Below are 15,350 nucleotides of genomic sequence, written 5' to 3' on the forward strand. Positions count from 1 at the left end.
GATGGGTCTTTGCTAATTTTAGTCATAAATTGTAACTCATAACAATACAAAAACAGGTCCGCAATAAGTGGTGCACAGTTAGTCCCCATTGGAATTCCAATAACTTGACGATATACGGAATCTCCAAAGCGAACAAAAATGTTATCAAGTAAAAATTCAAGTGCATAAATAGTATCAAAGCATGTCCAATTAACATAGTTCTTTTGTTTATTGCTACTAAAAAATGATCTAAAAGAGTTTGAACATATGTACTCGCATTCCGACTTTTTAAATGCCCAGTTAATTAGGGATGTGAATTTTTTCTTAATAAGAATATGAGGCAAAGTGGTATATAGGGTAGAAAAATCAAAACTTTGAACAGATTCAAAATCACCAATATATGCATGCAATTTATCAAGTACTTCCAACGAGTTTTTGACACTCCAAAAGTAATTAATTCCACTATTTTCAAAGGCCTTATTTGAACAATTTATTATCAGGTTTTTTATTGTACCAAGTGTACTAGTAAGTAAAACAGACAATTTAGTAGTTGAACAATGGCTGGAAGATGAAATAAATCTATATTTGTAAGGTTTTTTGTGTAGCTTCGGAAGCCAGTACATAGTTGGGACTTTCATTGTGTTTGGTTCTGCTTGTAAAGAAGTAGCTAAAAGTTTATGTTTGTTACAGATGTCGTTTTCTGAAAATGAAGTCAGTTGGAATGTTGGTGAATTCGTGATTTCCTTTTGCAGAACCTCTATATAAAATTTACGTCAAACAATAATGATATTATTAGCAGCTTTATCAGCCGGGACAAAAACAAATTCCTTGGCTAGTTCTGTTAGTTTATTTTTGATACGCGAAATAGGGTTTTTATAGTTTTTGTTGAGGGTAAAATGTTCTTTAAAATGTTGTATTCGAATATCAACTATCTTCATTACTGAATTAAAAAAAGAGTCCAAAGATTTTTTGTCAGCTTTTTCCCGTTTTACCCATTTCAAACAGTAGGCGCGGAGTGAGTCGTTGATGATATTACGACACTCATTCCAGTTAATAGTTGACGGGGGACGATATTTAGGTCCTTTACTGAGGAATGATTTTAACTCTCGGTCGCGAACGATGTTAAGGTCTCCTGTTATAACATGGGAAATTGGTCCATAGGTGTATTCTGAATTACTGCAATTACACGACATAGGTGTATTTTCAGTGATATTTACATCTTTACACAATTGGCTATAATTAAACACATATTTTCGGGTAGATTTCTTGTAAATATAACAAATGAGAGGGAGTTCAGTATTATCAAAATATCCAGGAATTTGGATATCTGCTACATATATACATTGCTTACAGAGCATACTGATATCTCCTTTAATACCACCCTTCATAAAAACTACACTGAAGTTTGCAATCTTCTGTCCTTTATAGAAACGATACTGAAATCAAAAACCTTCTGACCTTTATAAAAATATTACAGTCTGTTATATACTTACCTTTGTAGAAACTGTATTGATATGTAACAAATATTCTGCATTTTATACAAAATAACAATATATCTACGCTATACCACAATACACCAATAAAAAAACTAAGTTGATTTACACATTTACTGATAATGAGTCAACTGTTCTCCTATGACTAATAGATAAGAAACAAGAAGGTCGGTAACAACAGGTCTTCAACAGTGCACGTGAGAATTGTTTCAGTACTCCTATTATAAAATAGGTTCAACAGTTCTTAAAAAAATACAAATGTAAAAATATGAGAATACAAAGAACAAAACTGATAAGGACTGTTTCATAATTAAACAGAAATGGAAATTGTCCTACCCTGTTCTTTTGTAGACTTTATTAAACCTGTACATACTGAAACATCCATTTATATATACTGTAAATTCAGAAATTATATTATAAATGTGAATAAATGTGAATAATACAACTGAATGATTATAGCAATAAAAAGAACTTGCATTCTTATATCTGGTACATATAACTGCATGCAGATTTCCCTGAAATCGAAACAATTATGAATCCCGCATTTTATTCCATTCTACAATAATTTCTGAATTTACAGTAGTTATTTCTTTCATTTTCTTGGTGTGTTCTATTAGCAAGCTATTAATTAATCTGTACATGTGTAGTCATTGAAAGCTCCTTAAATCTTTTAAATTAAATTTAACTCCAGTGTTAATCTGTGCATATTTTTGTTTTGATGAAGACTGGCCGTTCATCTAAAAGGGTAAGTTGTGGTTTGTTTGTAAAGGGGAGAAAACTCACATATATACAAAGAAGTGTTGTGCATTGGTTTGTGCAGTGTTGTTTGCTATTATCCTTATACATGTACCAGTATATATCTTGTCTGTGGATTCATTTATTTTTATAGGTACCAATCTTTTTGGATTACAATCAGCACAATTTAGCCTTTTTGTGCTAATGGAGCGTAAAACAATCAACAATCAATCAATCAATCTTTGATTACAGAAAACTTGAAAATTCATGGATATTTAATTTCATGGTTAAGAAGAAGTCTGCATACAAGTCTATATGGAAGTTGTCATTCATTAAACATTTAATTTTGTGGTTACCAGAAAGCCACGAAAATTGGTATCCAACTTATAATAATGAATCCACAGTACATTTTATTAAAGTCTGAAGGATGAGGCTAGATTTAATTGCATGAAAGGAAGTGAAAGATAGAAGATAGAAAATTTTATATTCCCATATTATTTTTTTATTCATTAACATGCATTTTTAAACCACGGTAAAACAAACTTGATCAACAGATAGAAAAGTACTTTTGAATAGATTTTAAAATTTGAAGACTCTTTTAAAATCTGACTGTTATTTTAATTTTGATTTTTGAATAATAACCAGTTACCTTGAGCATGTTGAGTTACTGTAGAAAATGTTTTTAATCTATTTTACTATTAGTAATTAGAATATTATAATGTCACATTCATAGCACTTTATTAGTTTAAAAGTAATTATATATCCGATAGCTGATAACTAGGAAGGCATCATCTACTGACCCCTCATGAGCACTTGTCAGGGTTCACCATTTGGTTTTGCTGTTTTCTTGCTCAATTTTCAGTTTTTGTGTAGTGTTTGGTGGCCTGTTGTTTGTCTCTCATAATTTTGGGTTTTTTTTGTTGAAAAGTAAATTTTGAACATAAATTTGAAGCAAAAAGATTTGTAAAAAGAGAAAAAGTTTAGTAACAAAAAAAGTTCTTATTTTTTTATGCAATATTTCTGAAGCTGAATTATGTAGATGAAGGGAAATGTAATAACCTGAAATATTCAACCTTCTATCAAAATTAAAATACCTTGGTACATGTATATACATAAAAATGATTGTTAATAGAAGTAATATGAACTATTCCACACATTGTTAAAAAATGTTAGTGTCCTTATTACTGTTCAGTGCATTTAGGTGAAACTTACCTGTGAAAAAAAAAATGATTGAATTTCTGTATTATAATTGATATACAGATTTTCTGTTGATTTGTTTATTAAAAACCATTAAATCACCAATTGATGTAGTTTACCCTTCAAAATTAATCTATAACATCTGAACTATAACATTTAAATGACCTTTACATAATCAATGACCTTTACATGATTGATGACTTTAATCCTTCAGCATGTTAATGTTGCATATGATTTTGTGTGAAATAACCCCCCCACCCCCTCCCCCCCCCCCTGGAATCAACATTACTAAATATGTCATGTTTTTTTTAAAGTAATATTTTGATTTCACTTCCAATTTTTTAAATTATCAATATATGTCATCTTATCTTTAATAGTATGTGAAGATTTAACATTATAAAGCTTACATATTTTTGTGTTTTTACTTTTTAAAGAGCTACATAAAGATTCTATAATTTTCCACATGCACAGGTATGTATAAACTTTAAAAAGAAAAAAAAAAAAAAAACAATATGTGATTTAGCAAAAGAATTGAAAACAATTCATTAACTTAATTTTCATCAAATTCCAGTCTGTATCAGAGAGAGGGAGGTCAAAGAGAAAAGAGACAAAAGAAAGAAAGAAAGGTAAAGATGACTCAAAGGAAAGAACAAAGAAAGGATCACCACAACGAAGGAAGAAATCACCCAGTATATCTCCTAGGAGAAGTATGTCAGCTTCCATGTCACCAAGGCGATGGGCACCATCAGGGGCAATAACTGATAGGTCACACTCACCTGTAAAACCTAGTAAGCTGTTTTTATAAAATTAAGAATTAAAGTTTTTACTGTGAAGGTTACAATAAACTATTACATTTTATCAGCACAGCTATTTAATGAAGATTACATGGTATTCAGAATCAAGAGAATGGCTAGTCCTGATTGGTCAATATGTCCACCTCCTATTTTTTATTATTAAGAGACTTTGTGCATTCTGCATTATACCAAAGGCAAATAAATTATTTTCCTTAGCCCTAACAGAACTGAGATGTCTTTTTAACATTAGGATGAGACATATAATTATAAGAGCAAAATTGATAGGCAAGGGAGATAAGTACAAAGTATGCCAAGAAAAGCAAGAGGAACCTATATTTTAAAACTGTCTGAATAATTTTTGGCATCTTTGAAAAAAAATCCAAAGTCAAAGATAAATATAATAGGTATTTATTTCATTGAATGAGTTGCTAATAATATAGCTTAAGGATGTACTTAGCTAGGTGAGGTTTTGGAATTTGTATCAAATGTTCGGACTCCTTGGTGTTTTTCCATACAACACAATATAAAATATTTTGCCCAATAACACCCATTTTATTTTTTCATATAAGACTTAATAGCTCATGAAAGGTCATTTAACAAAATTTTAGAAGATTCTTGATTTTCTTTCTATTGTTTTGAGACTCAAATAATACCAATGCAGATATAAGGTAAAATCCGAGTCAGTCTTTCCCGCCATATTTTAAATCTCAAATATCTCGAATAGAAAGTCCATGACATATCAATATTTTTAGCTTATCTTTATCCTTAATAGATGCTCTACCAGCTTAAAGCATCAATTTTAATTTCTTAATTTCTTATTTTTTACCTAACCTCACCTAAGTACATCCTTAATAATCTGTACAAGTTAATACAATGAATAAACAAAGGAGTAGGTTCAGTAAGACCCCTTTTTGGCCCCACAATTAAGCAGTTTTGCAAAATTGTGAAAATGAAATCTTTTATGTATTTTTTGGAAAGTAGAATGCTTCTGCTACATAAATATGTGCTGGTTTTGACAATACAATGCACATATATCGTGTACTAGCATCATAAAGTCATGCTAAATTACTGAAATCTTCACAATTATAGCATTTTAGTTAAATTTTAGACGGTTTCCGTCTTAAATGAAAGTGGCCGCATTCGTGTTCATTCATAATATTGAAATGTAAGTTGTATTTGACGATGATACATAACATATATAAAGGTTGAGGATGAACACGGATGCGGCCACTTTCATTATTGACGAAAACCATCTGAAAAGTGACGTTTTTTGGCATATTTGATAGATTTTTCATATTTAAGCTTCAATCGGAGCGTTTTTAATGACTGAATCAGTTAAAATCTTTAGCATAAACTAATCGAATCAATTTAAATAGACACTTAAATGTTTAAAAAGTGTCCTAAATATCTCGTTAGAAGAAACTGAAATTTGGGGCCAAAATCGGCCCTTACCGGACCTACTCCTTTAAGAATGGGATATACTTCTATGTCACTTCCTGTTACATAAACAACATGCTCAATCCATAGAAAATATCTTTTCACCAATATTCAAGAATTTTCAACTAAACTTATTGATTTGACATTATTGTAATTCTAAGATTATAATGCATTTTGTGTGTTGTAAAAGTCTTTACAAAATACATGAAATATCCCATACTTTGTATGAACTAATCTTAAATTTTTATAAGATTAAAAAAAGCATAATGCTCCTTGTTGAAGGCCGTACATTGACCTATAATGGTTTACTTTTATAAATTGTTATTTGGATGGAGAGTTGTCCAATTGGCACTCACACCACGTCTTCCTACATCTATTTAGGTGGAACACTGAATCCCAAGTTTGCTCATGTTAAGAGTTCAGGATATGGGACATCATATTCTCCATCTAAAAATATGACAATGAAAGAGAGGCAAAGTAGTTCCAAAGAGAGGCTAGAAGATAATGATAGACAGAAAAGGAGATATGACAGAAAACTTGACGTTACTGACAGACATGATGAGAGGACTGGTATCCTGGATAGGAAAGCAGTCACTGATGTCTGGTCCCCTGTTGATGTGGCAAAACAAAAAATCAAAGGTAACAGTATTGTATTATATATTTTCTAACATTCCAACAAAATACTATCTTTTTACATTTTTTAGGGCAAATTTTGCATTAAATGCAATCTAAAATCCTATTGTTACTGTCATGATAGCGTTTTTTCCTAAGGCCTCATCACTACCTTTGAAATTTTAAACAACAAAGTACAAGGAAGTTAACATAATACATACTAAAGATATTCAATTTACATAGTGATGTATATTTATTAGTATCTAGAGTATAAATAAGTTGGTTGATACCAGAGTATTTTTGTATTTATTTTATTTTATCAGACACATTTTATTTATATTATGCTATTGATTGGGTATATGCACATGTGTATCTTTTTTATCCTCCTTGCTGAGGTATTTGCCAAACCTCTTTACATTTTTCACCCTTTACAAAGGCACTTAATCATTACTCCACTTTAGTTTATTAATGGCAGTTAGTTGTATTTGGTAATGTCTTGAAAGCGAAATAAATAAAATGTATCACTTAACCTTCTTCTAGTTGCTCAAGATATTTGACCTTTTATTGACTGGTATACACATTGACTTTCTAAACATGATATAGCTGTTCAATAAATCACATTTATTTCTAGAACAATTCCTCTTTATTCCAGGAACAGAGAGTCCTACAAATAAGAAACAGAAATACATAGACCCAGGAATGGAATCCCAGCTCAATGCTTCAGTGGATGCCTTTGCTAACTATATAAAGGAACATTTTACTGACAGAAATATTCCTGAGGTAGATTTAAAACTAATTTTTAAGTTTAAAAATCTGGTTAATATTTTTATTTGCTGGTAGTATGGTGGATGGGATGTTTCAGTTATACCTGTGCAACAACTGGACAACCAATGCATTTCAAATTTAAAATACTAGTGTGTAAAATGATTTAGTGTGAAACAGGTTATTCCTTGTGATTGGAGGCAACAACACTATAATTAACAAGAATTATATTTTGTTCATAAAGAATAAAAAGGGAGGTTCAAGAAAAATTTGACACTGCATTGGCCATAAATGAAAAACTATGTAACGATGAGCATGTCCACATAACAATTCCTAGAAAACTTCAGACTAAGGAATATAAATCCCAGAAAAACTGAAGAAGATCTCAGGTGCTCTGCTTTGAACTATGCATTATAATCTGCTGTGTAGCAGTTTGTAGAAAAACCTGTCACCCTATCTGGACATCTGTTCCAATGGTAATCCTAATTTATTGGCTTGCAGAGAAACAGAAAATGAAAAATGGTGTTAAAGTGTGTGATTTTGTTTTAGGCCAAATACTCTATAGATGAGCCATCAATAGCAGCCAGTTGGAAGGGAGACAAATCTGTTGGATTAGATGATGATGTTGGAAGGTTGAAGGCATCCTTGGAGGAGGAGAGAAGGTTGCATAGAAAGACAAAAGGTAGGTTACAGATTATCTTAAAAGTAATAAGGGGTTTTACTTAACTGGATGTACCTGGGTTTGAAAGAAATTTTATTAAGAGGTTTTTATTTGACTGATTTTGGTAGAAAGAGATAGTGTCTTCAATATAGTGATTGTAATATTTTTTTTTATAGCATTACTCAAGTAGAAAAAAATGTTTTAAATACTGTTGTGCATTGTTTTTATTTTATGAAAAAAGATACAGAAAGATTTGGCAGAAATTAACACTCACAAATAAAAATATGGTCATTATTTGAAGGCCTCATTTTATGAAATAGTAAAAGTTTAAAATTGCAATTACTAATGTGTGCAAAAATTTCGGAATTTCTAGAAATTTAGATCACATTATATATATAGTTTTATTAGGCTGTTGTCTGCTCTATGGTTGGGTTGTTGTCGCTTTGACACATTCCCCATTTCCTAACCCAATTTTTGTAGATGCAATTGTTAAAAAAGAAAAGGATAATCAGACTATGAGATTAAAATGCCTATAACCATATTGTAAATAGATGTAGCATGAGTGCCAATAAGACAACTCTCCATGCAAGTCACAATTTGTAAAAGTAAACCATTATAGATCAAAGTAAATTTATTTTTAGATTAAACACATTCAGGTTGAAAAAAGTTTGAAATGTTGTTAATGTATGCCAGTTATATTATAATTTTATTTTTAGATAACCTTGTTCAGGTACTTCCAGTTTGACTTAATTTTGGTTTTTCTCTATATTTAGATAACCTTATTCATATAAAAACAGTAGGACATGATTTTGATGTTATACAAGTAACACTATAATTTTATTTTTAGATGACCTCGTCCAAGTAGAAAAAGAATATGGCAGTATGATTGAAATGCAGAAACAAGAATTTGAGGAACAAATATTTAAACTTAAACAAGAAATATTTGTTCTGCAAGCAAAGGTAAAAATGTCAACTGAATCCCAAATTTTGATAGTATTTCTTTCTTTATATGCATGTGCTGTACATATTTTTAATGTGTTTACAAATTTTAATAAGACATTAAGGGTATATACTCCATTTGGAGGTGCTCCTACTTAAAGGAGGAAAATACACAGAAGAAGAAGTATTTAATCCAGTTCAGATTTTAGGTAAAATTACATGAGATCATAATCTATGCTAAATTTTCCATGAACTGCAGATGGTAAGGGTAACTTTAGTATGAAAATAAGGAGTTGTCAGTAAATGTCAACAACATAAAAAAAAACTTTAAGAAGACAACAGACAAGTGCTTATATAAAAAGACCAACATTGTTTTATGGCCCATTTATGGGCCATATGTTTTCTGGTCTGTAAGTCCATTTGTCTGTTTGTCTGTTTGTTTGTTTGTTCATTCTTAGTTCATCTACTTCTGGTTAAAATATTTGGTCAAGGTAGTTTTTGATGAAGTTTTAGTCCTATCAACTTGAAACTTAGTGGTATGGTATCTCTTATTTTAATGCCAAATTAGAGTTTTGACCCCAATTTCACGGTCCACTGAACATAGAAAATGATAGTGGGATTGGGCCATTCGTTTTCTATGGACAATTTTTGTTTCTTCTTCATACAGGTACCTGAAGATGAGACTGAAATTAGAAAGAAAATGGTGGAAGGTTTAACTGATGGAGCCAGTAAAGGACAGGTTGAACGGTTTGAGAAGGAGCTCAAGGAACAAGAAACACTGTTGGAAGGATACCAGCAAGAAAACAAAAAACTGTATCAACAATTAAAGACATCACAAAAACAGTCTAAACAGGCAGAGGAAAGAATGTTTAAAGAAAACCAAAAGATGGCTACAGAAGTGTCAAATCTTAGGTATGTGCTTGTTATGATCAAATTTTAATTTTTCTAAAATGGTACCATTAAACAAATGAAATTAATAAAAAAGTCATCTTGTAATACCTTCAAATTTTCTAATAATACACATCTGCCTTTCAGAAATGTACATTATAATCCCACTTGCAAAGTTGAATGATTGAGCAACTACAAACCCATGAGAAATGATCTTTCCAAATTATATTTCCCATAGAATTACAAATTTATATAAATACAGTCGACTATCGTTATGTCGAAGTCAGCCGGACCAGAGAAATATTTCAAGATGCACGTAGTTCGACTCAAACGAACACCGGAAGTTAGACAATCTAAGGGACACAACTCTTGCTTAGCTTGGTAAAGCTAAAATAAATCCAGTTGACTATGGCTAGAGGATCGATATTCTAGTATCAGATCGATGTGTTTGTATGTCACAGTCTTTTATTATTATAATGACATTATTTTTACTTATGCTTATTCAATTGTTTCAATTAAAAAAAACACCCAAGCTCATTAGTGCAAATCACAAATTAATTGTTTTGTAAACATTTTAAATACTTTTTCATGAAAATTAACAATGTATCACTAATTATTTATAAAAAATCTATAAAAGATAATCTTAGGTAAACACTCATGGAAATAGCATGTCATAAATCAATACAGTGGTCAGTGACTGGAAATTTAATTACACGTGTATTGTCAGATTAACTCTTCAATCCATTTAAATCCCGGAGGTCATGTTTTGACATATGTGTATAAGTTCGAGATAAACAATGAAATTTGAATGCTTTTGCCTTGGGGCTGTAAATTTAGTTCGACTCAACCGAAATTTCGACTCATCAGGAGTCGAATTACATACTTTTGTATGGAATGAAGTTCGTGACCATGTGAAAACTTCGACTCATCCGAAATTTCGAGTCAAACGAGTTCGAGACAATGAGAGTTAACTGTATTTAAGTTACACTCCCAAATAGAAAGGGAAAAACTGAAATTTCATTACAAATAACTGAAAATATACCTGTAAAATATAAAGCACCCTTGAAATGTCTAATTTATGCAAATTTCACAGTTTTGGGTACTTTTCTGGAAAACGTATTTGAAAGATGAACATGATAATTGCTGAAGAAAAGTTCAAATGGCCAAGGTCCATCTAACCTGAAAATTAAAGAAAAATTTGAAAACTTATTCTGGAATTATCTCCCTTTATTGTTAGATTTATTTTTTCCCACCTTTTAACTCTTCTTTAAAACATAAAATTTGGTACATGTTTCTCTATTCAGGACTCTACTTGAAAGACAAGAAGTGGCATACAAGAACAAAGGAGTAATCACTAGCTTACCAGTTCAGCAAAACATAGCGGCAGGGAATACAGAAGGAGGGGCGGTACTGGGGGCAGGGAAGATAGCTATATTAGAGGCAGAGTTTAAAGAGGCCAAGGTGATTACAACATGATATATCTACTGAATACTACAAACAAATTCCAAAAACATGGTGGTGAAAAAGAAGAAGTATAATAATTTATAAGACAAGGAAATACTAACACCAAGGCAACTAAAAAATGAGTAACAAAAACATCATTTAACAGGGGGGGATCTCAGGTACTCTGGATAGATAAGCAAATTTTGCATCACATTGGGTAGAATTTGAATTATTAATAAAATAATAAAGTGTATGACAAAACCAACAGATAGGAAAAAGGGGCAAGGAAGATGGTCATGAGGGGTAAATAATCCACTGTCTTAAGATGTCAAATGTTTAAATATCTCTAGCTTGCCAGAGTTTATACAAATTTTGAATATATTTCACTATTCAAGATCTTTGATTCCTATTCTATATGAAATTTGACAGGGAAATTATCTGCTGTTATTCTTATAAGTATTTTTGTTTAATTTTACACCAATTTAATGTCACAATGATACACACATTGGCTTTATAATAACATGTATACAATGGTTAACTTTACAGAGACAGGAGGAAAATGCCAAAAGAGAATTATCAGTCCTCCAGAAAACTAAGGTGGAATTAGAACAACACATTGATCAGATTATTAAAGAAAAAGAACAACTCAGGAAAAAACTGGAGGAATCTAAAGGATTAAAGTCAGAGGAAGCTAAGGTATGACAACAAATCAGAAATAAACAATTAGAAGGATACTATATAAATGTCAATATGTAGTCCTATATAAAAAAAACACTTTATAACATACCTTTGAAATTGAGAATGGAAAATGGGTTTTTAAGCCTTTGATGGATGAATGGATGGACTAGTGTAAAATATTCAGTGGTGAATAATATAACATGCGTATCCATACATGAACATGTAAATGACTGATTTGAAGGTGCATTCCCTGTGTTATGCTTACCAATGGCCAACACCTAGTGAAGGGTTGATGAAAATAATCTAGTTCACAAGTTAACAGTCCTCAGGAGACTTTGTCACCCTTCACATGAGATATTATTCTGATTCAGAGTCAACAATTTTTTTCTCTTACTCCTAAATGCATCAAGCTTGGCAGATAAGCAACAAATTAACAAAATTTAAAAAAAATTGGTTTCACCCTGGCCTTATAAAAATACAAGTATCCTGATTTGCATCAAAAATCTATTCTTTTGCTTCACTACTTACATATCTTGTTAACTTTTCTGAATGTGAATAAAAGTTAATGTGGAGTATATCCAAATGAAACAACCAACCAACAAGAAAAATAGCCAATTCACCTCTTTAGGGCACCATACAGTCTTTAAAGGAAGTAGACATAGGAAAATGGACTTACAAGTATTCTTAGATTTCTTATTAACACAAATTACTTAAATTCAAGTTTTAATTAAACCAAGGTTTTTACAAACACATTGCTGACTAAAGATTTATCTCCCTTTACATGGTTTTGTAGGAGATAGAAGAAAAATACATAAAGGAGAATGAAAAAATCTCAAGGAAGCTGAAGTGGTATGCTGAAAATCAACAGATCCTTGACAAAGATGCTAAAATACTGAAAGAAAAAGAGGAGGAAATAGCTAAACTCAAAGTCAGAATAGAAGAGTTAAAATCTGAGGTATGTTGACATTTAATATCGTGTATCTATTTACAAAAAACTTAACACTTTCACATATGCATGTTGATCTTATTTTTAGTATATGGGTCTTCTATGATAAGTTTTGACTGTGTCCTTATGGTTTTTGGTCTGCAGACTTTTGACGAAATTACAGGCTTTTGAAATTTGTGAGAGTGATCACTTTTTGTCGTACAGAAACAATCTAGATTTTAATAAATTTCTATTGAATATTCTGGTACATCAGCTGGTTTTTTTTTTCCATTTTAGACAGGAAAGAAGAAAGAAGAAAATAAAACAAGAGCCAAGGAGAGAGCAAATGATGCAAAGAAAATTCAAGATTTGCAACGACAGGTAAGACTAAGTCGTAAACCATCTTAGGTCACAGAAAAAACAAAGGATTCCAAGGAAATGCAAATATTTAATGATTGGTATAAATAATAAGGAGAATAATTCTATACAAACAGTTTATGACACTTGTTGAAACTGTTAATTTGCTTGGGGTCAGAAACTTGTCTGAAATGTGTATCTAGGTAAAGTTGTCAGAACATTTTATACTTTCCAAATTTTAAGTGACAAAGTTGATTTGAAAAATTTTGTCATTTCGAAAATCTATTCCGTTTTGGCAAAAATAAGGAGCGCTAGCAAAATAACTGTAAGAAGAATATATTAAAAGAAAGAAAAAAGCATACAAATCTTCAAAAAATCCAAAACAATAAAGGAAAAACAAACAGCACCAACTAAAAGCAACCTTGAAATGACACAATCCTGAAATGCAGGGGACAGGTACATACATTATGTAGTTGGGTTAAACATTTTTCTGACCCCCCAAATGAATTATCTTCTATCTAAACATAGGTAAAAGAAATGGAGCAGATTATCCGTCGACGACATCCAAACTCTTTACCTGCTCTGATTATGACAGCGGCCATTGCTTCTGAAGAGAAACCAGGGTCATTAGAAAGAACTCCTACTGTCATTGTGTTGGAAAATCAACTTAAGAAGTTAGAGGCTGAGCTGGAAACAAAAGACGAAGAGTCAGAGAGAATGTTGAGATCTGTAGAACAGAAATATCACACAGTCAAGGTAATTTATTTGTTCATAATTTGAACATTATACCAGAGTTAAATTTTAGTTTCCTACTCTTATGAGAGATTTGGGTTTAAATTTTTTTTATTTAACAACCCAAGAAAAGACTTTTGAATTGGTACTAAATGCTTCTAGCTATAGGCTCATAACAATGATGACTATAACCAAAGACTGTAGCTGTAATTATATTTCTGGGATGGCCTGTTTTCATGGGAACTATTACTGTGGGAGCTAGAACAAAAACTTGAAATGCTAATGTAACAAAGCATGGTTTATATGTGTATACAATTGACATGATCTCATTCTGAAAATTATCTGATTCCCTGTTTTGCTTGATGAGCAATGTAAAATGTTAATTTAAACAATTTAGGTTTAAAAAAAATTTGATAATATTTCCTTACCTGGTTACATACTATAAAAATGCATATTTTCCTAGGAATGATTCATGGAAGCCATAGATTGTTGGAAACTTTCAACAATCTATGGCTTCCATGAATTATTTAGATACTAATAGGACAAATACAGTCATTAGAATACTTAAGCGAGGGTTGGTTTGGTGTGTGTGTGGCTGATCTTTTTTACTCCCTGTTAGATAAAGCTCAAATATCTTAATAAATCTGTAGCTTGCATGGGTTATTTTGTGAATAAACGCTAGAAAAAATTGTTTAATTCTCAAACCCAACATTTGCCATTTTTAATTTACAAAATTTTCTCGTAAGCTTCCGTCAAATCCAAAGTTGATATTTCGTAATTAAGGAGTCGCCATGTTGACTTGCTGAAATTAGTAAATATGCAAATAATGCAATAGAATAGAAAATAAAACAAAAGCTACCTCAAAAATCAGTTATAATACAATATCATACGAATTTCGATGGTTCACATTACAGAAAACTTTCAACTTTAGCGGTTTCATTTGTATGACATCATGTTTTGAAATGACTTAAATGCGCCAAAAAAATTAATAGACTCACAGAGTTTTATTTTATTTTTAGTTTGTTGATTTCTCCGAGCTCTTATGCATTACTGCTTTTTATTATGCATCTGAATAAGAATAACAGTTATTTTGTCTTTTTTTAAGTGCACTTTTTAAATCAATAAAATCGGCAAAGGGTCTGCAAATAAGTTCCAATACATTTAGAATTACGTGGGAAGTATATTGTAACAGCCATTATTATGTATATCTCTGAGTCTGCGCTAAGTATAGATATATCGAGAATTTTATCACAGTGTTGTTTACAAAGCGAAAGAAGCACTTCATATTAGACTTTGATTTATTCCAATCATTGAAACTTTTCATGTTGGGGTTAAATTCACAAAAGGAGTAGGTCCAGTAAGGCCTGATTTGCGCCTCAATTTTCAAGTTCATCTAACGAAAGATTTTAGACACTATTTAAACACTTAAGTGTCTATTTCAATTGATTCAATTAGTGTATGGGAAAGATTTTAACTGATTACGTCATTAAAAAATCGTCTCTTTTCAGATGGTTTTTGTCAAAAATGAAAGTGGCCGCATCAATGTTCATCCTCAACCTTTATATATATAATGTATTATCATCAAATACAACTTACATTTCAATATTATGGATGAACACGAATGCGGCTACTTTCATTTAAGACGGAAACCGTCTAAAATTTAACTACAATGATCAAATTGTGAAGACTTCAGTAACTAAGCACGACTTAATGATGCT

The 15,350-nt window shown here is 31.1% G+C and overlaps 1 protein-coding gene across 1 annotated transcript in view; it reads left to right on the forward strand.

Annotated features, from left to right (window-relative positions):
- The window catches only part of LOC139492045 (centrosomal protein of 162 kDa-like), a 70,757-nt gene that overhangs the window by 37,830 nt on the left and 17,577 nt on the right, over nt 1–15,350 (forward strand). The window contains exons 17-28 of the mRNA XM_071280151.1: nt 2,197–2,217; nt 3,976–4,192; nt 6,017–6,274; nt 6,900–7,027; nt 7,559–7,691; nt 8,518–8,630; nt 9,277–9,521; nt 10,802–10,958; nt 11,487–11,636; nt 12,412–12,573; nt 12,841–12,924; nt 13,429–13,656. Of these exons, the coding sequence (XP_071136252.1) occupies nt 2,197–2,217; nt 3,976–4,192; nt 6,017–6,274; nt 6,900–7,027; nt 7,559–7,691; nt 8,518–8,630; nt 9,277–9,521; nt 10,802–10,958; nt 11,487–11,636; nt 12,412–12,573; nt 12,841–12,924; nt 13,429–13,656 (1,896 nt within the window). The remainder of the gene's footprint in view (nt 1–2,196; nt 2,218–3,975; nt 4,193–6,016; nt 6,275–6,899; nt 7,028–7,558; nt 7,692–8,517; nt 8,631–9,276; nt 9,522–10,801; nt 10,959–11,486; nt 11,637–12,411; nt 12,574–12,840; nt 12,925–13,428; nt 13,657–15,350) is intronic.

This window comes from Mytilus edulis, chromosome 10, assembly GCF_963676685.1.
Source record: "Mytilus edulis chromosome 10, xbMytEdul2.2, whole genome shotgun sequence".
Lineage (NCBI taxonomy): Eukaryota > Metazoa > Mollusca > Bivalvia > Mytilida > Mytilidae > Mytilus > Mytilus edulis.